A 26,130-nucleotide genomic window follows, 5' to 3' on the forward strand; every position below is an offset into this window, starting at 1 on the left:
TTTATATGTTCTGTCTGGAACAAGTCTTTCTTGTAAATGAGTCCTCGTGGCTCAATGCCTGTATAAATAAAGGTTGAATTAAATATATATATATATATATATATATGTTCTGAAAGTTTCATTGCAATCTGTCCAGTGGTTTCTGACAGTTTGTTTACAGACAAAGTTGAAACTAAAATGTAAAGAAAAAATTTCAAACAAAGATCTTGCACATTGAGTAACACTTGGAGTACATGTTGTAACTGAGTCAAAGCTTATCACACAAAGTGTTTGCACAATGTCTGTAAGACTGCTTTAATTTTAGCCATGTTTGTGGTTTGCGATGCCAGTTGGGTATGGAGACTCTATTGAAATGGGTTGGCTCGAAAGGTTAGTCAGTTATAGATGAGCATCAAATGAATATTTAAAAACCGTAAACAAAGTTCTTGCACAAGCTGTTAGTGTTCAGCGTAGATGTTGTGGATTGGTCTGCCCTATACTTCCAAACCAAATTCCATCTCACTATTTGTTAAATTGACTGTCGTAGCAATTTTTGCATTTGTAATTGTTTGACTCCAAAAGTTAATCATTTGCAGATGTGCAACCAATGATTACTTCTTGCAAGTGTCATCAAAGTCATCCAGGGGTTTATGAGATGTTTTGGTAAAAGCCAGCCACACAAACATTAATCTACTGCATACATACATCCACACCGACACGGACTTAAACATAATTGGTCATCTTCGCTTTCAGCAGCAGATATAAAAAAATAAAGTTTTTTTTTTTTTTAAATGTGTCTTTACAAGCTGCTGTAGAAAAAGTATTCATGGATAATAAGACATAATTTCTTGTTTGGTTAAATGAACAGATTACTGTTGTGTGCACTCAGGTGTTTGCACCCACTTCTGGCATATTTCAGATTTGTTTGAGGGTAGAGGTCACAGTCATCATGAATTGTCCTTCAATCCTCCTTTTTAACCAGATACGATCCTCTTTTTTTCTCACAATTTGTCTGCTCTCACTTTCTCCTAGTTCTCCTCAGCCCTCATTTCCTTCCTGCAGTAAAGCCATTTTTCAGCTAAGTGAAATGAGATGGGTTTCCTCCAGTGCTAGATAGATGGAGGTGAGGACAGGTCCAAATCAGAAGGCAATCCAAGCGCACATCACATCAGACTTGACTCCTCCATGATGCCAGGGAATATGAAAGGGCAAACAAGCTTGTGAATGTGCTTGTGCATTGCACAGATTGTAAAATGAAAGTGTGTTGCTCAGTTATGATGCATGTATACAGCAAGCTATAAACCTCTTTCCTTGAGGTTGAGTAATCATCTCCGTTTTATTTATGTGCTCCAGATGCAAGACATCTACAGTTTATCATTACTTAGATGATTGGAGATTTCACCGTTGGACTAAAGAGCGGCCGCAAACATCCCATCCAGCCAAAGCCTTTGGTCAATTAGGCATTAATAATATAGTATGTAAACATCCATGTGGCGTGTGTGATCAGATTGGAAACTAGATGATGTTCACATCAAACACCAGCTGTGGCTCAAACACATCCCATATGGCCCCTAATGAAGACAAGGCCAGTTTTTTTATGATGTTAGCAGACACATGCTAATGACTTGGACATGACACAGATCTTTGATCCATAAACTATCTTCTCAGTCTCCATTTACTTGGCGTTTGAAACAGTTTTGGTTCGTTCAGCATTGGGTTAAAACCACTTTGTCTTTGATCTAATTTTAGCTGCACTGTCTTTTAGGATGCTTTTGTTTTATGGCTTTCATTTTCCTTTATTTGTGTAAATGCTGATTCAAACGTTCCTGCTATCCCGTTTCTCTTTAGTTTTTTCCTTTTTTTTTTTTTTTTACCTTTTTTTGTTAAAAATTCTTCACATTTTGTGCCATTAAACATTCAGCAATAACAAGACGTATTATAAAATCTACATTAGCATTAACGTTACTTTCTTTGTTTTTTGTCTTCTTATACTATTTTTACCTTTTAGCTACCATTCTGCTACTTGTGGGTTTCAGCTAGCTTTTAGCTACTTCTATCTTTTATGTAGTGTTTTGATACATCTAGGTTTTAGACACTGTTCTACCCATTGAAGCACCTTAGTATTTTCTTACAGGCCAGCTTTGAGAAGTAAGTTAAATTTGAAGTTGAGCTTTAAAATAAAAAAGTAAGATGTCCTCTGTACATCCGTAGTGATGGAAAATGGGGAAAAATCTTTATTATTTACAGACAATCTGTAAGACTTGACATGTATGTGCTGGGCGGGTCATCCAGTGACGTAGCTGCATTGGCCAGTTAACAGCTGCTGCCTGCTTACGTTAAAATGGTTACATCGGAAGAAATTGCTTGGAACCACAAATGATATGGTCTCATAAACCGGACTGAGAGTGGTACCGGCAGTGAGAAGGCCTCTAACTAGTGCGGTGTGCGGAAGAATCCATGAGAGCTGAGGCAGTGGCAAAGTGCCATTAGAGCTCTGTAACATTTACCTTTTAGCTTGTGTTTTGCTTCTTACTTACTTATTTTACTATTTTTAAATTTCAACTAGCATACCATTGGTTACTGTCTTTTTAGCTTTACCCTCTGAACTAGAGTTTTGTTACTTCTAGTTCGTGTTTTGCTACGTTTAGCATTTAGCTATGATTTTTAGTTTGTGTCCTGCTTCTTTTAGTTTTAAAAACTTGATTTCAGCTTCTTCAGCAAATTTCTTCAGTCATGTAGCAATCAGCTTTTATTTTATTAAACCTTTATTTAACCAAATAAAAACCCATTGAGTTCAAGACCTCTTTCACAAGGGTGACCTGGCCAAGAGCAGGCATCAGCAGCACACATCATAAAAAAACAAAACAAGGAGCAAGATTACGAAGACTTCAGAAATATATACAAAGTATAAAACATACAGTATAACAGTAAATGGCAATAATTGTAATAAATAATAATTTAAAACAATAACAATTTAAGATCTAAAACACAGGCACTGTTGACAAGATATCCTTTGTCGGTTTTTTAAAAATTTGCAAAAAGAACTCCAAGTGACAAGTTCTGTCAGTTTTAATTCAGCTTGCAAGGCATTCCAAGCTGAGGGGGCAGAAAAGCTAAAAGCTTTCTTGCCCTTTTCTGTTCGAACACGAGGAACATGAAGATGCAAACAGTCCTTAGAGCGTAAGGCATAACTACTGTCCATTCTCCGTATAAAAGTACATAAACAATGTAGAAGCATGCCCATAAGAGACTTATAACCCAAAGTCATCCAATGCGCATGTCACCTGATAAACAGGGAAGACATACTGCTTATAACATACAGGTCAAACTCAAGGCCCGGGAGCCAAATGTGGCCCTCGCTGACATCTTATCCAGCCTTCAAGATGTTATTTTAAATATAAAACACTTTTATCACTTTAATTTTTTTTTCAGTTATTTTTGATTATGGGCAGCACGGTGGCGCAACTGGTAGAGCTGCTGCCTCTCAGCGAGCAGGTCCTTGGTTCAAACCCCGGTCCGGGGACCTTTCTGGGTGGAGTTTACATGTTCTCTCCGTGCATGCGTGGGTTTTCTCCGGGTACTCCGGTTTCCTCCCACAGTCCAAAAAACATGCATGTTAGGCTGATTGGTAACTCTAAATTGTCCCTAGGTGTGAGTGAGAGAGTGAGTGGTTGTTTGTCTCGTTTGTCTCTATGTGGCCCTGTGATGGACTTGCGACCCATCCAGGGTGTACCCCGCCCCTCGCACAGTGATTGCTGGACATGGGCACCAGCGACCCCCGTGACCCAAAATGGAATAAACGGGTAAAGATAATGGATGGATTTTTGATTATGATGTCAAAACAGAGAATGTCAAATAAGACCAATCAAACTCTTGATGAGGAACCTGTAACCAAGAAAAGATGTTGGGTGTCTAATTTGATTTAATGTAGATTCTGAATCCGGCCCTTAGTTTGAAAAAGGTTTTAGCTTTGGCCCCCTTTTGTAAGTGGGTTTGACACCCCTGGCTTATACTCTGCATTTTCACATTAAATTAAATAACACATTAATTCCTCTAGTTCATACAAGAAATGTGCCTCTTTTTCTCCTCTTCTTCACTTATTTGTATGAAAGTGAGTTAGGACTGTTAGCCTAGTGTGAAATGATGCAACACTCAGAGTCAAAGAGATGCATAGGGTTTTTTAATTGTTTTTATCTTCAACACCAGCCAGTTGTACTCGATTGCAGAAACTTTAATGTCACTCTCTAGAGATTGAGTCGCAAGAAAATCAGATTAACGCTTTGAGAGGCGAGTTCTCATTAAGCAGTTCACAACGCAGAAAGCTGAGCCTTTACTTCATACCTTTTACTATTCTTCTTTTTCTCCAACTCATTATTTTTCTGCCTGCTTCAGTTAGTAAGAAGGTTAGCGTCTGCAAGCTGTAAAAAAGAACAAAAAAAAAAAAAGAACGGCTTGATGTTTTGCTGAGTCACTGTTTAGCTTCCGAACCACAATCTGCTTGTTTCACTAACTTAGTTTTGCAGTTTTAAGATTAAGTTGGTTCCTGCTGTTTTTATTTAGGTCCAGATGCCACCAAAGACCCGTGTCTGAGGGTTCGCTGTCCTCCTCACAAGGTGTGCGTCAGTCACGACTTCCAGACTGCAATCTGCACCAATCACAAGCAACCAGCACACAGGTAAGACTTTTATTTTTACTCCAACTTTTAGCAACATTACTTTCTCTTTAGTGTGTTCTCAAAATAATTTTTAAATAAAATAAATTTTGGGGCCTGTAACTACATTCTGATCAAACATCTGAAATAAATTACGAAACATTTTTAATGATGGACACAAATGGGTGACAGGCATCAGCATTACAAAGTACATGCTGAATATAATTTTGCCACTTTCTTCATAAAATATACACCCTGGCCCTGAAATGAGGTCATTTTTATGTTGCTTCAGAACCAGTTCGGTCTTAGTGGTGCCACCATGAATGGACCACTCCTGTGTAGAGGGATGTGGGGTTGGATATATATTGTAAATTATCAGTTATGAGTTAAGCTCATAAGATATGCATTTATTATGCAAATAACCTCATTGAGGGCACCACCTCTCTTTTTAGAGGAAAAATCAGTCTCTAAACCCAAATTAAATGTAAACTGAAACGTGAATTATTGTCTCGGGTTTCAAGAGCATCAAATCAGTTAATACACACAGATATGCCAAAATAAAATGCATAAAATCAACTAAATTTGCCTGTACAGGTATACTGAAATACTCAGTACATCAGATATTCAAGTATTTTAAGTGTGTTCTGATAACAAGCCATATTTTCCGTCTCCACTGTCAAGGGCAGTTGGGTTTTGGACTGAAAAGTAGACAAAGAGCCAGAGGATGGTTTAATGGTTTATTTCCCTGAGAGAAATGTAAAAAAAGTGGTACTGCCTGGATGCGCTGTGGCTTTGAAGGGACTTGAGTGTGACCACTGAGAGTTCCTGAGGAAGCTGCTGCTACAGGAGTTTGTATCAAGTGAAGGGAATCTGGAGGCAGAGGAAAAGATAATCAGTTACCATGAAACAAGATTGTCCAAGACAAGACTTTAAAGTGGTGGCAGTGACTGTGAAAACAGTGTCAGCTTGTGTTGTCACAAGGTGGGACGCTGAAAAAACCCATGAAGGAGTTGGACGCAGTGGAAGGAACTCAGTGATGCTTGTTTAAAAAAATATAAAAGGTAAAACCGAGAATCTGATGAGGACCAGGAGCACACATAATTGTTAGGTTTATTCAAATATGGTGTGGTCATTGGTGATAAACGAGCTGGGCTGCTTTCAGAAACTGCTCCTCTACTGGGACATGTGGTGGATGTATATCCTTTGAGATGGATGATTGGTGACAGGTGTGTTGTTACTAATGAAACACAGGTGAGCACAGGCTGAACAGTAGGATTAACTGAAGACAAAGTGTGGCTATTATAATACAAGAATAACACAAGACTGAATACTCCAAAATACTCTGGATCGTGATAAAACCTATAAAACACACACAGGAATTCACTCTTCACTCTGCTTTAGTCAAATATTTTCACAAAGGATGTGAAACGTTTTATTCAACAGACAAAAGGGAAGTTTCCCTTTATACATGAGTCCATTTTAAGGCATCCGGGGGTGAATCACGAGCTTGGTTGTCCTTCGACGGCAAAGTTGAGGGTTCATCACAAGTGTGAGAGCTTAAACCTGCATTTATGTCTCATCGTGTTCCTTAGCCTATTCAGTGATTTCAACAGCAAATCTTATCTGTTTATTAGTACAAAGTACTCTCTGAAAGCATTAAAATGCATAAAAAACAGTATTTGTTTCCAATCTGGTCCCTTGTTTACAAAGATTGCTCCAAATACACTGCAGATTTATTCCCTACATGATAAACCTTCTAAAATCTTTGCAATTTCACACACACACACAATATTTTTTGATGCTATTTATATTATAATAAATAAACCATTTTAATGCATTATATTTTTGTGCATTGTACAATTTGCATAAAGGTTGAAGTGTTAAGGAGTAAATAAAGAGGAGGTTAAAGCTCATATTACAACAAATACAAAATCAACCTAATTTACAAAAGAATTTAAAAAAAGATGTTTTAATGCAATATTGTATTTATTTTTGGACTGTGATAATACGAAGTTAAGTACATTTCACTGCAGCATTTTATGCAAAGTGCAGCTTAACATCTGAAACATTTAAGGTAGAAAGACAAATTATACTCATAGATGCGTAAAAAATAATAATATTTTGTATTTTGTGTTAGAAGACGGAAAATCTGCTGCGCTTCACTGACTGGCATGCGCACAGACATCCTTCCTGCCAATTAAATTTAATCATACCGTCTGTTTGCTCCGTCACCCTCCATTTTGATTGTGTTTTCAACCATTGCCAAATATGTTCAAGTTTTTCAATTTCTCAGTTCAAGAAGTGTTTCTCCAAAAAGACATTTAAACATGATTTTTTTTTTTTTTTAAGCTTCTTTCTCTGTCTGTCTTGGATGTAATTGATTTCCTCAAGTCATTAGCTCCCAAGAGTTTTGGATTTAATCCTTTTCTTTCTGTTGCATTAATTACAAGTCCTATTTGCTGCTTAATACGTTGGATTATTCGCCTGAAATTTGTATTTTCCCAAAAGCATCATTCACTGACGCCTGATGTATAAATATAATTTTTTTTCTCCATAAGTTAAATTAGTTGTAGTAATTAGCATAACACACAGTCAGTGTCTTCCCAGAAGACAAATCCAAACTTAGTCTCTGCAGAAATTTGCAAACGGATCCAGTGGATGCACTCCCTGGTGCTTTGTTTAGAGGTTTCTCACTGCTCGAAGGCACCTTGTACATGTGCTTTTATTGTTTTTGCATTGTAACTCAATCCATAAGCAAATTGTCTTTGTTCTCTGCTAAGCAGCTGTCAACACAGAAAACCCTGGCAGAAACTGAACTGACTTTACCTGCAGGACTGAGCATAGATATTAGCAACAAAGTGCAATTTAAAAACCATCACCAAGGTTCAGAGTGTTAATTCTGTGCTCATCTGTCCTGCTGTGAGTGAGCTGAAGTACTCTCAAGTCACCGGCCTTCTGGATGAGAGCGCCGTCACAACTATCAGCAGGGTGCTCAAGTACAGAACAAGCAAAGAGGAAGATCGCTTTCTAGTGTTCATCTAAGAATGTCTATTGATCATCTGCCAGTGATCTTCCCTTGGAGGAACATCCGTCATGCCCGCACAGCTGTCGTAGATCGTTCCCAGATTTTCTTCCATTTGCAAAGAATTCTGCAGCAAAGACAAATTACAGCATCTTCACCTGTTTCCTTTGATGCCGTTAATGTTCACTTTCCATCATTTGTTGTTGTCACGTTCATTTCTCTGTAAAGAGTCTGCTTGGCTCCAATTCCATGTCTGCTTGATGGATCAAGCAGCGGGGTGTTCAGTAAGAGCACTTACACAGAAAATTGCTGCAAAGACTTGGATCAAACATAATTATAGTGGTTGCTCAAGAGGCCTCCTTGGACCAATCAGGATCTGCTTCATCTGACCTCATGTGTTCTGCCTCAGCTTTGAACTAAATCTCTATGAATACTTTTAATGTGTGTAAAAGCGACTTTTTTCCACACATACAGCTACGTATTTGTTGTGCAACAAACTGTTGAGCTGTTAGCCTCCAGGATTGTAATATTTCATAATTTTACAAAGAAAACACCATTCTTTATTGAGACATTTTGGACGTGCGATCTCTTAAAACCCTTGTTTTTCCTGTTTTTCTCCTCCTCAGTGTGAAAGCCAGGAAAGGCAGTGTTAGCCACAAGCACAGGGTCGAAGCCGGGGCTCATAGGAAATGTAGGCTTTGCTCAGCTCTCCTGTCAACACCTGTTTGTGGTTCTGATGGACACAGCTATTCTTCCAAGGTGAGAGTCATTCAATTAGCATTTTTCAAATATATATATATATATATATATATATATATATATATATATATATATATATATACATACATGTTTATGTTGTTCTCTTTATTACCACTTTATTCAGCTTTTATTAAAATAGATAGCAGCAAATACAGCAATCCTTGAAGGACTGCTTTCCTGTCTACACCCCTAATTATATCTAATTTCACTTTCTTTTATGCTGCATCACTTTGTTCTCCTGTACTGTGTTGATTCCAACAGATCTGCTCTTGTAGTCTATTGAAATGGGAACAAGAGACAGCCCTCAGAGGTCTTTAGAGTTTTTAAAAGTCATCTTCAGACTGCTTGGAAATGCTCTCAATCCCCTCAACAGCCCATCTGACTCTCATTCCTAACCACTAACCCATGGTTCATAATCTCCCCCTGAGCAACATAAACTCACACTCAGCCACGAACTCTCAGAGTAATAATAGGAAAGCCGAGGTGTAACCTCTGTGATTAGTCAGCGAGAAGATTGATAGCAGGGGATAAATATAAAGTTGTACATAAAACTGAAGCTTTGTCCTTGATGGTACGCTCTGTAGAATATTACAGAGATGATATTTTCCATTACCATATTTTTCGGACTATAAGGCGCAATATCAATGAATTGGTTCTGTTTTCATACATAAGGCGCACCGGATTATAGGACGCATTGGGCGAAACAAAACAGTCAGATAAGTCAAACTTTATTCAACTCATTCACAATAACCCCGTAAAATTGGTTTGAGGTCACTAAGCACAACCAGAATTAAAACATAAGGTGCACCTGATTATAAAGCTCACTGTCAATTTTTGTGAAAATTAAAGGATTTTAAGTGCCTTATAGTCCGAAAAATACAGAATAATGTTGGTTTTGTATTCAGTCATTTAGTTGATTGTATTAAACTCAGACAAGTAGATAATATTAGTGACAGACTTTTGAGAGTTGGACATGTCAGTTAAAGTGTGAGCTGCTGTCATTTGTTCAGTATTGCTCATGGATGTTGCTTAAGTGTTTAAAATTATCCATTTCTTTATGAAGCCATGAAGTAACTCAAGATCAGCGTCATCCAAATGTGAACAATAGTTGCCTTTCTGTGTTTTCTCATATGAAAACTAAAATAACATGTAGTTCATGTAGACACAAAAACATTTAATTTAATTTTAACATTAATTTTATTTTTCTGTTGCTGTTGAAAGTGAGTTGGTAAGGTTGGGATTATTTGTGGCAATGCAGTAAAATTATTAAAAATGGAAGCTGTAAAAGTTTTGAAGATTTTCTTTTATTTGTGGTGGGATTCAACTTTTTCAAAATGTTCCTGTGTTTATTAATTATGCAGTACAAAATACAACATCACTGATACAAAAACACAACAGTAAAAACAAGATGACAAGTGCAACCATGAGAAGTAAAAAAATAAATAAATAAAAAGCATTATTGTTGTTGCTACTTTTAAGAAATACTGATTGAAGAGATTCATAATTACTGTACTTTCCGCCGTACACGTCGCATTGTCATATCAGTCGCATCAGTCCATAAATAAGTCACTTTGCCTTTATAAGCTGCGTTTATTATGCATCACCACTGATCACCCGGAAACATGAGCCAGTGTTGTGTCAAAAATTGATTGGCTGCCAAAATGGAGGCTGCGGAAGCACACATGGGAAGACTTTAACAAGAATTTAACAAGATTAATACTTAAAAACAATTATTTGTTTGCTCAACATTATAGCAAAGGTGTGTCTCAGTTTAACTTTTCCTTAATAAATGCACTTTAATGGTCAAATCAGCAGCATTTTGCCTGGGCGGCGTGGCAAAATTAAGCTAATTTGACGTTTGCTCCAGGACTTCTGGAGCAAGATGAAGGTGGCTCTATGGCAAGCCAATTGTCTCATTAATAACCACTTTTACCTATTAATGAGACACTTGGCTTGCCATAAGACTCGAGGGCCCTCAAGCAGCTGCACATATTTTTCATGTCAGAATGAATGAAATTGTCAGCTCTCAGCTAAAAATTGGGTTATAAATATGGGGCGGGTGGGGGGGGGGTAGGATTTATATTAGTCGCTTCAGTGTATAAGTCGCAGGACTTGCCAATTTCTGCAAATAGGTACGACTTGTACGGCGAAAAATACGGTACCCTTTGGGCAATTGTCACATTGATACAATGATTGTGTTAAATTCTTGGTGAGAATCACTCAAACACTTTTAAATGGACCATTGAGAAATTATTGTCCTCTGCTGGACTGGTGTTTAATTGTAGCCCTATAAGTTGAATGTTGTGGTGCACGTGACCCCAAAATAGTGTTAGTGCAAGCGCATGCACATCATGGCATTGAACTTTCAAATATTTAACACCATGCTGAAGCCTCAAGTGTTGCTTTTTGCTCTCTATCATACTCAATAACTTAGTTTTCTGATTGTCAATATGTTGTTTATTACAACTCTTAATCTAAATATGCTGTTTACATTTAACTTCAAGATCAAAATGACGTCACTCCTTAGTCAAAGTTCAGCTGAAAGTCAGTGGGAATTGCTAATGTGCTCAGTTACCAAGTCAAGTCCGATTTATTTATAAAGCACATTTAAAACAGAAACTGATCCCAAAGTGCTTAACAAAAAAGAAGAAAGATCACAGCATCAAATAAAAAGTAATAAGATATAATTACAGCATATGGAATAAAAATATAAAACACTAAACATAATTAGAAACAATGAAATACTAAATCAGATCACCTTGTGTCAAATGTCACAGAACAACAACAATAAAAAGCCAGTCTACTTGTTATTAGTAAAACACACCAATAACATTTAATGGTTTTGCTTTCAAGCATTTTATAGCAACATGTTCACTAATAGAGGTGTTACAGTACTATGTGTATGACTGATTTACTGAGGAATAAAGCAACAAAAATGAAAGTTGATTGTTTTTGCAGCTACTACAGCGTATCAAAGGCAAATCATAATGACCATGTTGGATTTTGAGAGCTGATCAGAAATCTCTGACTTTTCAGTTTATAATTTTGTATTTTAGGGGCATTCCAGTTGATTTTTATGACATAGCTCAAAATTCAAATTTCTTTGTACATATGTAAAATATTTACATATATAAAATAAAATACATAAAATACATATAATTAATATATATATTAATAATTAATGCATATATAAAATAAAATATTTACCAAAAGCCCCAGTTTTCCAGTTATATTTTGAGATATGTTTTTTTTAAGTGTTTCTCTCCAAGTTACCACCTTTCCTACAACTTCAGTGACAGATAAGTAATATTCTTAAATATCAGGTGGTAGAGATGTCTTTTCAAACATGGTCTCACTTGTCATTCAAGTCTTCTTTAATAGCACATCAAACTCATGGCTTAATTCCTCGAGGCGCCACAATTGTTAGATTTTATGGCAGAGCCATTCACCCACCCAGACCTCCACTCACACCATTTTTTTCCCAGAAGTGCGACTGAGAATGATTCAACTCTTTGTGAACATGGACCTCCTTAATGACCTGACACAGAGAAGAGAATGTGCTGAGAAGTGGAAAAAAAATAAAGCCTTGAAGAGAAACAAAAGACAGGATGAGGGCTGGGAAATCCCTCCATTCTCTGTGGTAATTTAGGTGGAGGGGTTTGGTTAAGCTGGTGTGGTGATGGGTCTCTGTGGCCCAACTTAAATTCTCCTCACCAGTGAGCTGCCGGCCTCCAGCCTATTCATGTTTTATTATTACATTACATGCCCCCCTCATCCTAAGCACACACACACTCACACACACGCTCTATATCCTATTAAAAGGACAGTGCTCTTATCTCCAGAGAGACTTCAGTCACTAAGTTAAACCCATTACTTCCCTCCTCCTAAATCATCTTTTCTCCTCGCCCATTCTTTACGTTGCTTCGCTCTCCTTTTCATTTCTACTCAGCCACGTCAGGTGTTAAAATACTGTTTCATCAAAACCACATTAACCCGTGAATGAGGACAAACATAAAGATTCATGGGGACTCTTTGAGCACTGACAGTGATTAGGGGGATGTCATCCATTTCCTGGACTTTCTCCCTCTTTCTCCACCTATAGCCTCCCCAGACAGCAAATTCAATATGTTGAAAACAGAACGAAGCACGGCTCCTTTTGTCAACAGATTTCATTAAGTGACATTAGCAGCGCTATCAAAGAGGTGGCGGGGAGGAAATGATGGATTTTGAATTAAAAAGCTGGAGATGAGAGTGTTTGAAGGATAGTGCGTGATAAGGACGTGTGCGTGCACAAAGACGTTTATGCGCAGTCATGGTCTCTCCTGAAAATCTTGTCGTCATCATCTTGCAAACAGAATTTACATAACTCATTTCATTTTTCATTAGTCGTCTTGGAAGGGTCTTGTAATTGGATTTTTATTTTCTTTTTAACAAGTCCAAACAATTTCTTACCCCCCCCCCCCCCCATTTACCTGAAATAAGATTTGTACTGGTAAATTACATTCAGAAGTAGTCAATCTTTCGTATTTTTTGCAACAGCTTTGTACTGCAATAAATCATGAAATGTCACTGGGCATCCTGGTGTCTACTGCTGTGTCTACATGGCTGCCTAATGGACACATCTGTTCATTTGAAGACAAATGACCACTCCTGTCCAAGCAACTCTTTCCCTTAATCAGCTCACAAAGCTCAATATTCAGATTCTTATTTTGGAACAAAACCGGTGCTTAATTTGAGGCAGGTCCTGCCAGAACAGAATCCGGGAACTCCCTTTTTTGGACAGGGTGTGTTCCAGTAACTAGTTGCTTGGATTTGCTAACTCTCAGGCTTAATAATAATAAAGTTATGAACAAATATGACTGCCTTGAATGAATAAAACCTATATTAGATATGTAATCTGAAAATAATTACATAAATACTCATTTTAAAACATAACGAGCTTCCTAATATTTGATTCAGTTCAATTTCAATTCAGTTTATTTATATAGCAAAAATGGTTTAATCACGTCATCTGGACTTGTTTCTTTACGTGAAGAAACGTTTCGTCCACCATCCAGAGGACTTCGTCAGTCTGCGGCCTGCCAACCAGATCTGTCCCATAAGTAGCCTTCATTGCTGTGTTTCAAGCCAACCTCTTGTTGGAATCTCAGAAGCAGACGTTTTTAACACGTGCAAACAGAGCACACCCATCCGAAAACCATCAATCGTCATTAACAGCAATCAATTGTTTTAGGTCAGGTGACCAACTTGCTACTCACAATAACAGTCTGTGTACAACCAAGGCCAGAGTGGTTCAGGAAAAAAGTTTTGTAAGCTCAATCATCCAGGTAGACAACAGCAAAAACTGTTAAATCTTCATCAAGCCTGCTTCTGAGATTCCAACAAGAGGTTGGTTTGAAACACAGCAATGAAGGCTACTTATGCGACAGATCTGGTTGGCAGGCCTCAGACTGATGAAGTCCTCTGGATGGGGGATAAAATGTTTTTTCACTTAAAGAAACAGGTTCAGATGACATGATTTAACAATTTTTGCTGTTATCTACCTGGATAATTGAGCTTTCAAAATGTTTATTTATATAGCGCCAAGTCACAACGGAAGTCGTCTCAGGGCACTGAACAGAAACATTCGTATTTAAAAATAATAATTTAATTTTTTTTTATCTGAGGAGAAGACTGCTTTGAGTATAACTCAATCCTAGAACTCTCATCTTGAGCAAGCATGGAGGCGACAGTGGAAAGGAAAAACTCCCTCATGAGGAAGAAACCTTTAGCAGAACCAGGCTCAGGACAAGCGGACATCTGCTTCGACCAGCTGGGTTTGAGAGGAACAGATACACAATGGCAGGTCAAGAATCACATGTTAAGATAGAAGTAGTATTAAATGAAAACTATTCAATTTTAACAATTAACAATACTTTTAACAATTCATTTGAGGTCAGTATCACATCAGAGCTGTCGCTTTGCATTTCCGCTTCTGCTCTTAAAAAAATCTCCATCCCTAAAAGTTCAAAGTCATGGGCAATTCGATTAAAAAACACAAAAATATAATTAAAGTTTTGCACTTTGCATAAGTTCCAGGGCTTTTGTGAACAAGCTGATATGTGAGTCACTGCAGGAGTTACCTGAACTGCAAAAAAGGAGACAATGGTCTCAGTTCGAAGCTATTTGTCGTGCAGTCAGAGTATTTGAAGCGATGGAGCGACCAGTGCACGTTTCTATTGAACAGGAGGATTGAGAGCAACTCTTTTCTAAGCAGCAAAGCGCTAAATATTAGTTAGCTTTTTCTAAGTGTGGCCAAAAACAGAGCTGTGCTTGTTGTCCCAGGGTGGGCGCCTGCCCAACAAAAACCCTATGATCATTGTACTGAGGAGCTGCAGGTGTTTTATCCACAGTATGGCCTGAGGACGCAGGTATACTCTGTGGACAGACTGAGGTCGAGTCGCTCTGTCTGCACTTCAACATAGACTGCCCCCACCTATGATTCACCTAAATATTCAATAAATATTGAATAAATGACGAGTCTTAAACGGGCCAGTAAAATATATGATTTTTTTTTTTTTTGCATTAGTGGAACCCTCGACCAACTTTTCAATCAACCCAGCATGTCAGCAACTGACCAATCAGCAATCTCAATTTGTCCTGAACTGAACGCCCCTTATCTGCAGCGCTGCAGCGGTGTTACATTACAAACACTTTGCAGTCATAATTTTAATAATAATTGAGTTTACTTATTTTGTTTCATGTTAATCTACTTTAATAAACCTTTGTAAAATACACCAGAATGCAAGAAACAGCAAATTCTCTGGGGAGGACCCACAGACCCCCCCAACACCCCCCATCTTCCCTCTATTTGCATTCCAGCATTGTTTGGTTTACAAATTAAGCCCTGAACAAAACTTCCAAACAGTCCTGTCCTGTAAGACAGATGTCCAGAATTTATGATTCCTCACAGTGTCATGGCTTTATTTCACTTCTCAACATTTAAAAACATGTTTTTGGTTGTTGTTGTTTTTTTAGTTTCCTTAAGCTGAGTGTTGGAGTGTCAGTGCACGGAATGATGAATGGGCACAATTTGATGAGCTTCACATTCATCTGCTAAAAGTACAACGCTTCTACTAGTTCAGCAAATAACCCATTTTATGAGGTGGGTGCACAGCTGCGGCTCTTTGACATGTCGAATAGCTCGGAAGCCAAATCTGGTGCAATATTCAACTTGCAAAATACAACTTGAAGCCAGCCCCAATCTCTAATGGGAGTACTCTGGTAATGGGTTTTTACCGTGAAGAGAAAAATACATGTTTCCGCTGACTTGACTTGACGTTGCATTTATAGATTGTGTGTTATGAAAGAGAAATGTTTTTTGTCATTGACTTGCAAGATAATCACTCTTACGGATGTCAAACACAAGTTAGTATTTAAGGTAATTTCCAGTTTTGAGGTATCTTGTGTCATGAAGCATTACATTACATTATAATAATAGCAATTTACTTAAAGTCTAGACAAAAGTGACCCCCCCCCCCCCAAAAAAAAGTGCCTCATTAACCAGTTAACAGACTTTGTGCCCATTTTCATGCATGAGAAACACTGCAGATATCATGAATCGTGAGGTAACGACAAAAATAACAAGCAGACGGGTTATGATTATAAACATTTTCTTGTTTTGAGCAGTAGAAGAGAAGAAGCACTTCTGAAATTGTCCTTTTTTTTTTTTTTACTGAGGATCAGCTGGTTCTGATAAACAAGATCTGAGTGAGGGCTGTCAGGTGGTGGAGGCAGCGCGAGAGGGTTCTAATTGATCAAAACTTTGAAATGACTTGTTTTTGAAGCTCTTATTGCTGCAGATCTATTACTAGGTAGGTCATATTTTCAAATTAATGCTATATTTATAATATGGATAACTACAAATGATGATCCATCCATCCATTATCTTTACCAATGTCTTCCTTTTCGGGTCACGAGGTCACTGGTGCCCGTATCCAGCAGTCATTGTGTGAGAGTCTGGGGACACCCTGGACAGGTCTCCAGTCCATCACAGGGACACATGGAGACAAACAAGACAAACAACCATTCAGTCTCTCACTAACACCTGGGGAAAATTTAGAGTTACCTATCATCATCATCATCATCATCCTCACCAACTTTATTTATAAAGCGCTTTAACAGCAGCCACAGCTGAAACCAAGTGCTGAACATCAGTGATAAAAAAGATAAAAGAAAGCATAAAATATAAAGTGACAAAGCTAAGCACACAATAATGAATTAAAAACGCAATAAAACTACGAGTTAAACAGATTAAATCAGTACCAATAAAATTAAGTAAAATCAAGTCTCAGTTGGGTTGAAGGCCAATGAGTAAAAATAAGTTTTCAGACGGGTTTTAAACATGGACAGTGAAGGGGCCTAACATGTGCATGTTTTTGGTCTGTGGGAGGAAACTGGAGTACCCCAAAAAAAAAAACCACGCATGCACGGAGAGAACATGCAAACTCCACCCAGAAAGGTCCCGGGCCAGGATTTGAACCGGAAACCTTCTCGCTGAGAGGCTACAGCTGTACCAACTGAGCCACCATGCCACCTATAAAAGAAGATGATTTAAAAAACTGCTACAAAACTCAAAATATTTTAGTCGTCCTCATTCAGAAACAGTAATCATCTTAGTAGGATCACTTAAATAAGTAACATTGTTAGCTGGTGAAATAAGGGAACCTTTTTTGTGAGAAAGTCTCAGGTTTAATCCCCAATTTGTGCCATCTGTACAGTATTTCAAGATATCGTTGTGCAAGACACTTAACTCCTCCTTGTTCCCAGGTCGTTCTTTTGTTTGCTTTAGATAAAAGCCTTTCTTAAAAACTGTCATTTTTAAAAAGTCTGACTTTGCTCTTCTTCTTTTTTTTTTTCTTTGATGAGAAAACTGAGAAGACATTAGTTCAATATTTGATCTGCCACAGCTCCTAATCACGGTGTAAATGAAATCAAGCCTGCTCTTTTTGTTTCAGTGTAAGATGGAGTTCCAGAGTTGTTTGTCTGGGAAGATGATCTCAGTGAAATGTGATGGACTGTGTCCCTGTTTGCCTGGTCACGAGTTCATCAAACCATCGCACAATCCTGAAAAGGCTGGTAAGTACGGAGCCTCCCTGTTGATGGCAGGTGGGCAATCATGTAACTGCCTGTGCCAGTGTGTTCATCTCTATCTGTTAGCAAAATATCTCATGAATCGCTAAACAAATGATATTGAAATTTTTAAAAGTATAAATAATGGGTGTACATCTATAACTGATTAATTTTCAAGGTCAGTTTAATTTAAGATGGCTACCACGACCAGTCATCGTTAGGAGACATTAAACCGACTATAAGTCTATTTTTTATAGATATTGAACTAAAACTTGTTGTGGTAGTAGTTGAGCATCATCTGCATATACTCTGAGGAGATCTTTGTTTAAAACTTTAGCATGCAAAGCAGCGGGCAACATACATTGCTACAGCCGCCCTGCATTTATGGGGCAGCTGTGGTTGAGTGGTTAGAGCAGTCATCCTCCAATGCAAAAGTTGGGGGTTCAATTCCACTCACAGTCGCATGCCAAAGTGTCCCTGGGCAAGACATTGAACCCCTCATTGCCTCCGATGTGTGTCCCATCGGTATATGAATGTTTATATGAGGACACAGATTGTAGTGTAAAGCACTTTGAGTATCTTGATCAGAGAGAAAGGTGCTATATAAGTACAGTCTGTTTACCATTCCTTCTAGGAGTGCTAATTTATTTAAAATGTTGTTTTTTTGTTTTGTTTGAAACACAAAGATCATACATTGTGTTCAATTTGTTTGTCATAAAAAAAATTGCTATACAAATTCTTTTTTTCCCTGTATGAGCATTTTTAATATGCAGGTTCTTTGTGGGAAATGAAGGTGCAGACAGAAGAAAATTATGTCTTTAAACCAGTTTCAGATTTAAAAACACTCCACTGCAACTCGTTCGCCACACTAAAAAAAGACATCAACAACAACAACAACAAAAAACATTTTATCAGTAAAGCCTCCACTTTTTGGTAATTCTCAGCATTTCCATTTTTTTCTCCTGTCACCTCTCCCCCTTACTTGTGTTATTTTCTTCCCATCCACCCCCCATCTCTGTGACAGCTGCAGAAATTGGTGATGGATTGAGTGTGTGTGTCTTATTGTTTGTCAAGAAAATAGGATTTCTGCAGATGGATGGAGGGATTGTGGTGGAGAAATGCAATCTAGAGGAAAGCTGCACGGAAAAGGATGAATTGTTGTTGTTTTAGGGTCTCTGTACCTCAACCAGAGGGAGTGGTTGTGTTTTTGTTGTGAATCTATTTGTCTACCTTTCTATTCCATCTAAATGAGTGAATTCTGATTCTATTTTTCTCATAGAGAGCAGCGATTCCTTCAAAAACATGGGTCTTGTTAAATCTGCTTCAGCGCACATTCTTGTGCACTGAAGCAACTTTTACGCTGAAGAACTTTTTCCTTTTTTTTTTTTACTGTCAGTAATAGCTGACATTTTTTTATGCTTTTTGTTAGCTTTTTAATATTTTTTTAGCTTTTAACTAGTCATTTGCAACTTCTTTATATTTTTCTGTGCTTTGTTTGTTTTTAGCATGTTTTATTGCTAATTTTAGCAGTTAGCTAATCTTTATTTTTCTTTGAGCTTTTGGTGTAGCCTTCATATAGATTTAGCTGCCATTTACAATTTTGTTACTTTTAAGTAGAATTTTCCTCTTTTGGCTTTTAGATGTGTCTTTTGCTACTTTCATTTCATTTCATTTCATTTATTTCTTTATTGAAATTGGGACAATGCATATTAATCAACAGGTCAGCAGTAAGCATCAATGTAAATATGCCGGAGTTAGCACAGTAGCTAATTTTCATCCGTTGTCCTAAGGCAGGTAAGAACAAGAAACATCCCACAAAACAAAAGAGCAGAGAATAATACAAACATCACCTATATAGAACATAACACAACATGAGATTACAATAAAGATATAATACCATAAGAAAATAGACAAAGTAATCTACACATGAGTGCACTTCTGGTTAGTTTTCAGCCAAAGTTTCAAAGAGTTTTTAAAGCTGGAGTAGGTGCCACAGCTCCTGATGGAAACTGGCAGTGTGTTCCACGACTACGTGCCTCTGATGGACACCACCATTTGGCCAAATTTAGTCCTGCGCCGCTGTACATCACAATCTCCTCTTGTCAGTGCTCTTGTGTTTACTGTACTTGTTTTTTTTACTTACCAAATACATTAAAGGAGGAGGAGCAAGTCCATTTAAAACTTTAAAAATCAGGCAAGCATCCATAAAAATCTGATAGCTATCAAATCCAAAATGTTGTACTTATTTATGATGTTACAATAATGATACCGTGGAAGCTTTTTGTCAAAAATTTTCAGTGTTTTCTTAAAAAGAGACTTTAGGGGCTTCATGATGACCTCTGAAGTGTGAGACCATGTGGTATAACAATAGGCTATATGGCTGAAGATCATGGCATGCATGTAAACCTTTGCTGATTCTGTTGTCAGAGAAGGTCTTATATGTTTGAAGTTTGCCAGATTAAGTTTAATTATATGTGAAATTCTCTTTACATGCTGCTTGAAATTTAGATTGGAATCAAAAATGACTCCGAGGTATTTAAATTGTTCAACCACATCTAATGTCTCGCCATTGACTAACACAGATGGTTGCTCATTATCTGCTGGCCGCCGAGAGAAAAACATACAGACTGTTTTTTTTAATGTTGAGATGTAGACAAGAGTCCTGGAGCCAGTGAGACACCGGCATCATAGCACTAGCAAGCACAGCAGCAGTGCAACTTTCAGTTTCTAGATCCTATTTTTACTTTTTGCTTTCAGCTATAATTTTGCTTCCATTAGCTTTTAGCTAGTGTTGTGCTTATTTTAGCTTTTTTCTCTGTTTTGTTTTTAGCTAGGGTTCTGCTCTTTTCTGATATACCAGCTGAGTTTTAGCTTCTTCAGTGGTCAGCACTCAGCAAACGGCATTTTCTCATAAAAATGCAGTTTACCAGTTTAGTTTTTCTGAACTTCTCAGTACAGCCAGTACCAAGACTTTCAGACAGCAGCTCCAAAGGTTTGTACACTCAGAGGTGGCAATGATGAATCAAAGTGTGCATTTATCAAGGCTGCTGTCTGATAAAACTTCTCATTAGATCAGCAACGCAAACTGGCAAACAGATGGGAATAGCAGTAAATGATGAAAAACTCTGTTCGTGTCATACCACGTTTCTATGGAAACGGTCAAAAGACTGGACTGTATTACTGTGGGTTCAGTAATAACCAGATATAAACTGGATTTGAACACTCTGAGATGTAAACATCCCGGTTCACACAGCACCTGAACCTGAACCTGTAATGTTAAAGTGTTACAGTCAGACAGACAATCGTGTCTCCAAAAGTGCAACGCCTTAAAAAAAATCAAGAAAAACATCTGTTGTTGCAGTTGAATAAACAGTTTGGTCACAAGCTCTTACGCAACCACAAACGGATGTGAAGGGTGACCAGCAGAGATTATTTATGCAAAAAGATAAAAAAATAAATATTTTTTATGGAAACAAAAGGTGCAGGAGAGGCAACATTTATAAAACTCGTTTACTCATCATCTGGGCATGTCTGTCTGTTGGTTAAATATCTCATGAACCGCTGGATGTATTTTAATGAAACGCTCAGAAAGTGTTCATTGGGTTTATATCTAATGTCGTCCTTTCTTACTTTGAGCACCAGAAGAACTCCATGAGGATGTTAAACCTCTAATTTATCATCACAGGGGTATAATAATTAAATTTTTATTTGTCTTTTTTTTCCCGATTTGTTAATTAATAAATTCCAACAAAATCCACTTTTAAAACACGCTGTATGAATGAAAACAAGACAATTTGAAATGACAGGAATGCATGTGTGAAATCCCAGCCGTGCTGATGTGGATGCTGTGTCTTGATATAATAAGCTGGACATGCGGAGCAAAGCTAATTAAAGTCCCATCCATCTCCTCACAGCAGTGTTTAAATGACTTTGCAGAGGCCAGAAATCTCACTGGGTTCTAATAATTTGATCTAAATGATTAGAGTTATTGTTGTCATTTTATAAAGTTAATCTGTTCAGCTGGTGAGAAAATGAATCCAGACTGTCTTAGCGATTGGATTTAATAAAACAGTGGTATCAGTGGTATTACGGTAGACTGGCAGATGAAAACAGGAATTATATATTCACTGTTATTACAGTTTAATCAACACTGAATCTTACAAGCCCCAGCTGCTGTAGAGTCCATCAGAACTAACTTTGCCGCATCTTAGTTACTGATGTCTAATTGGAAAAATCTGTTTAGAGTTCAATAATTAAATCAACATATTGAGTCTCTCGCTATTTGTTATATAACAGTTCCTACAGTGTTTAAATTTGATACCAAAATGCTTTTTTTGTTTTATAATTTAAAAAATGACAATGTGTAACATGCCATATATATATACACACACATACATATACTTTTACTTTAAGTATGGCTCTCTAATTTGAAAAACAGCAACATTTTAATGTGTTCATCGAGCAACTTAAGTAGAAATGCTTAACTTTCTTCGGTTAAGCAACTTTAAACTGATTACCTTGTTTTAACAAACAATATTGCGTGTGTGTCTCTCTGTTCTCAAAATATTTCAAATTGACAAATTTCAATAAATCTTTGAGAAATTCATCCACCCATCCATTATCTTTTACCTGCTTCTTCCTTTTTGGGTCACGGGGGGTCACTGGTGCCCGTGTCCAGCCATCACTGTGAGAGGGGTGGGGTACACCCTGGACAGATCTCCAGTCCATCACAGGGACACATAGAGACAAACAAGACAAACAACCATTCACTGTCTCACTCACACCTAGGGACAATTTAGAGTTACCTTTCAGCCTAACATGCATGTTTTTGGTCTGTGGGAGGAAATTGAGTACCTGAAGAAAACCCACACATGCACAGAGAGAACATGCAAACTCCGCCCAGAAAGGTCTCTGGACCGGGATTTGAACCAGGGTAACCTGCTCGCTGAGAGGCAGCAGCTCTACCTGTTGCGCCACTGTGCTGCCCTCAGAAATTGATTCAATCATTCAATGTAAATCTACTCATGATTAACTATTGAAGTCAATCCAATTCAACACACTTATAACTGTCACTTTTACAGATACTGTGTGAACACTTGATGCGGTAGTAGCTGAGAGTCATTCACGACATGTTATGTGACCTTGTCATCTTGTGACATTGCACAAGATTGCTCAAAATGTCATTTTAAAAGTTTGACTAAAACAGCAACAACTCTGTCATTTCTCAGCAAAAGATGATCTTAGTCTACAATTCTGGCAGCGGGTGTTGTGCATTCCTTCAAACTACCCTGGGCCTTTTATTCATTATTATCTGCTAAATGAAAAAACTTGATGAAGATGTTTTCTCTCTTTTGTAGTAGAGCTTTAATGGTGCTAAGACTACAAATGTAAAAACACAGCTTTATAATGTCTGTGCTTATTTGTACTTTTTTTTTTAATTGTTCACACTTTTTTCCTGACAGTAAGATAATGGATCCCCCCCCCTCCCCTTTTTCCCTCTTAAAAGTACGTTTACTCATGCAGTTCTCCAGTAGCCACACGGTCTGGTTACACACCATAAACACAGTGTCACTGGATGGGAATAAAAACAACATTAAGCAGGTTTTATTGTTGGGTTCGTATCTGTCCATCGTCTCTCTTTGTCCTCACTCCCTTGAGTTTGAGTGATGTAGTTGTAGTGCTGCAGTGCTGCAGGTGTGCAGGGCGGATATTGTTTTAGATTGGACAACGCACAGTACTTACATTCAATTATTGCCATTTTGACTACCTATTCCCCAGCCACAAGAATTTTTATTTTTTTTAGCAAAAGTTAGCTTGTAGGGAGGGGGTGGCGCAGAGGTTAAAGAAAGCGAGCCTGTGATCAGAAGATTGCCGCTTCGACCCCTCTGACTAACAACATCAAAAAGAGTGTGGGAAAGGTGGAACACCCCCACCTGCCTCCCCCATCTGCTCCCCCGGGCCCCCTAGATAGCAGCTCCCTGCTCCACACAGAGGGCTGTGGTAGCTCGGTGGTCTGTGGTTGTGTCAGGAAGGGCGTCCGGCGTAAAAGCAATTGCCAAGTCTTCGTGCGAGTTAATTCGCTGTGACGACCCCTGAAGAAGGGAGCAGCCGAAAGAAGAAGGGGGAAAGTTAGCTTGTAAGACACATGTTCGTCAGTCATATCCGTCCAAAACTTTTTCTTTCAGTCTCTGTAACTTGTTTGCTATCTACAGTAAGTCTCTGGTCTTTCTCTTTTTTTTGCATATTTACTGGTCTTAGTTTTCACCCCGGGTGGATCCAGTTGAAATTTAGTTTATAAATATTGTCTGGAACAAAAAAATCTGAGCCACAAATTAACTAAATTTAGAGCATAATCACAAATTATTTGTATTTGTTAATTTGCCCGTAATATGTCGATTGCAGCTGTTTTATTCCAGTTCGTAGTAAACTCTAGCACATTGACACAGAGGTGCTGGGATGTAATTTGATCCGACGTCTCCTCCGTGGCAGCAGTGCTGTGACACTGAATATCAACACATGCTCATGTTTGACTCGAGGTGGCACGAAACGAATCAGCAGGTGAGAATGTGTGAAGTGTTCTGTCGCTGCTGATTATAGTCAGTGAGGTTATTAAATTTACAAAATGTTTTTTTCTTCTGTCAGCTGAAACGCACTGGAGAAAAAAAAAAACCAACAAAAACAGATCTGGAAGTGTCTGAATGGGACAAATCCACTAACTAAATTAAATTTTTCCTGGCATTTGTGTCTTACAGCTCTGCAGGGAGCAAACAGGACAGACTGTGCTCTTCTCTTTTCTGCCTCCACATTTCCCATCCTCTCCTAACACATGCCAGTGATGCTCAGAGATTTTGCTCTGAGAGCTCAAAAGTGTAAAAAGCATCAAGTATGAGAGCACTTTTAGTTTAGTACTGCATTCACCTGTTAGGTTGCTCAGTTTTTTTTTTTTAGCCGCATGAAACACGGCGTACTACTCTGCGTGCGGCTCTTTATTTGACAAAGACTCTTCTGGTAGCGCAACCACAAAGTAAAAACATGAAACAACATTAAACTGCTGCAACAGCATGGCTTATAAATTATGCAAGAAAGTTGCAGTGACAGAAGTGAAGCGTGACAGCCTGCACCATCTCAACAGAAGTCGCAGAAACATTATTATAATTTGATGCATCCTCCTGCAGTGTGACAAGACTTCTGCCACGTCACAAAAACTGGAGGCTCCTTCTTTGTTGTGAACAGATAATGTATAAGGAACTTTCTATACAGGATGTAAAATGGTGAGTCAATTGGACAATTTTTCATTGATATAAACAGGAAAATATCAGAATACCTGTGAAACACCTGGAATTTAAAATACTGAAGAGTGGCCCTTAACATGGATTTGAAGCCAATACAGTATATCTGTCATGATCTGCTTCCGGTTGTGGGACCCAAAGTGCAGGAAGATGAATGAAGCTCCAGTAAATAAGTAAAATAGTTTATTAATTAAATAAACAAAACAAAATGCTGTCAGGGCAGCAAACTTACTTTAGGAGAACACACAGGAGAGACAGGTCATGAAGCCTTAGGACAAGGACAATCCAGAGACACTGACAAGACACCAAGAGGCTGAATATATACAGACACTAACAAGGTGAAATGAGTGACACCTGCGGTGATTAGAATTATACACAGGTGCAACAGTGCTGGAACACAGGAGGAGAAAAGCAGAGGGGTGACAGGCAAACATGAGGAAAAACACAACATGTAAGACAAGACCCCAGAAACCCTACAGGACCCCCCTCTCAAGGGATGGCCCCTGAAAGCCCAAAGTAGAGCACCAAATGAAAGAAGTAGGGCACAGAAGGAACAAAAGACAAGCCGACAGGTAGGAACCTGGGAAAACACAGAAACCAGAAACCCCCCTTGGTCAAGGTGAGCGGTCAGGAGACCTTCCACAACAAGACAGAGGATCCGGGGGGCGTCCTGATGACCATCCATCAGCAGACCAGAGGTCTGGCGGGCGGCCAGGAGACCACCCATTTATGGCCAGTGGGGGGACCACAACTGCAGGTGAGGAGACCCCTGGGACAGCTGCAGCTTGATGGGCAAGGACCTCTGGGGAATGAGCAAGGACCTCAGGACGAGCGAGGGCCTCGGGGGCAAAGACCTCTGGATGAGCGAGGACTTCTGGAAGAGTGAGGGCCTCGGGGGCAAAGACCTCTGGATGAGCGAGGACTTCTGGAAGAGTGAGGGCCTCGGGAGCGAAGACCTCTGGATGAGCGAGGACCTCTGGATGAGCGAGGACTTCTGGAAGAGCGAGGGCCTCGGGAGCGAAGACCTCTGGATGAGCGAGGACCTCTGGATGAGCGAGGACCTCTGGATGAGCAAGGACCTCTGGATGAGCGAGGACCCCTGGATGAGCGAGAACCCCTGGATGAGCGAGGGCCTCTGGATGAGCGAGGACCTCGGGAGCGAGGGCCTCTGGATGAGCGAGGACCTCGGGAGCGAGGGCCTCTGGATGAGCGAGGACCTCGGGAGCGAGGGCCTCTGGATGAGCGAGGACCTCTGGATGAGCGAGGGCCTCCGGAGCGAGGGCCTCTGGATGAGCGAGGACCTCTGGATGAGCGAGGGC

The 26,130-nt window shown here is 38.8% G+C and overlaps 1 protein-coding gene across 1 annotated transcript in view; it reads left to right on the top strand.

Moving 5' to 3' along the window:
* spock1 (SPARC (osteonectin), cwcv and kazal like domains proteoglycan 1) overlaps window positions 1–26,130 on the top strand; it is a 90,940-nt gene that overhangs the window by 38,735 nt on the left and 26,075 nt on the right. The window contains exons 5-7 of the mRNA XM_037675590.1: window positions 4,540–4,654; window positions 8,279–8,411; window positions 17,408–17,528. Of these exons, the coding sequence (XP_037531518.1) occupies window positions 4,540–4,654; window positions 8,279–8,411; window positions 17,408–17,528 (369 nt within the window). The remainder of the gene's footprint in view (window positions 1–4,539; window positions 4,655–8,278; window positions 8,412–17,407; window positions 17,529–26,130) is intronic.

The sequence above is a fragment of the Nematolebias whitei genome, chromosome 4, assembly GCF_014905685.2.
Source record: "Nematolebias whitei isolate Nwh7 chromosome 4, NemWhi1, whole genome shotgun sequence".
Lineage (NCBI taxonomy): Eukaryota > Metazoa > Chordata > Actinopteri > Cyprinodontiformes > Rivulidae > Nematolebias > Nematolebias whitei.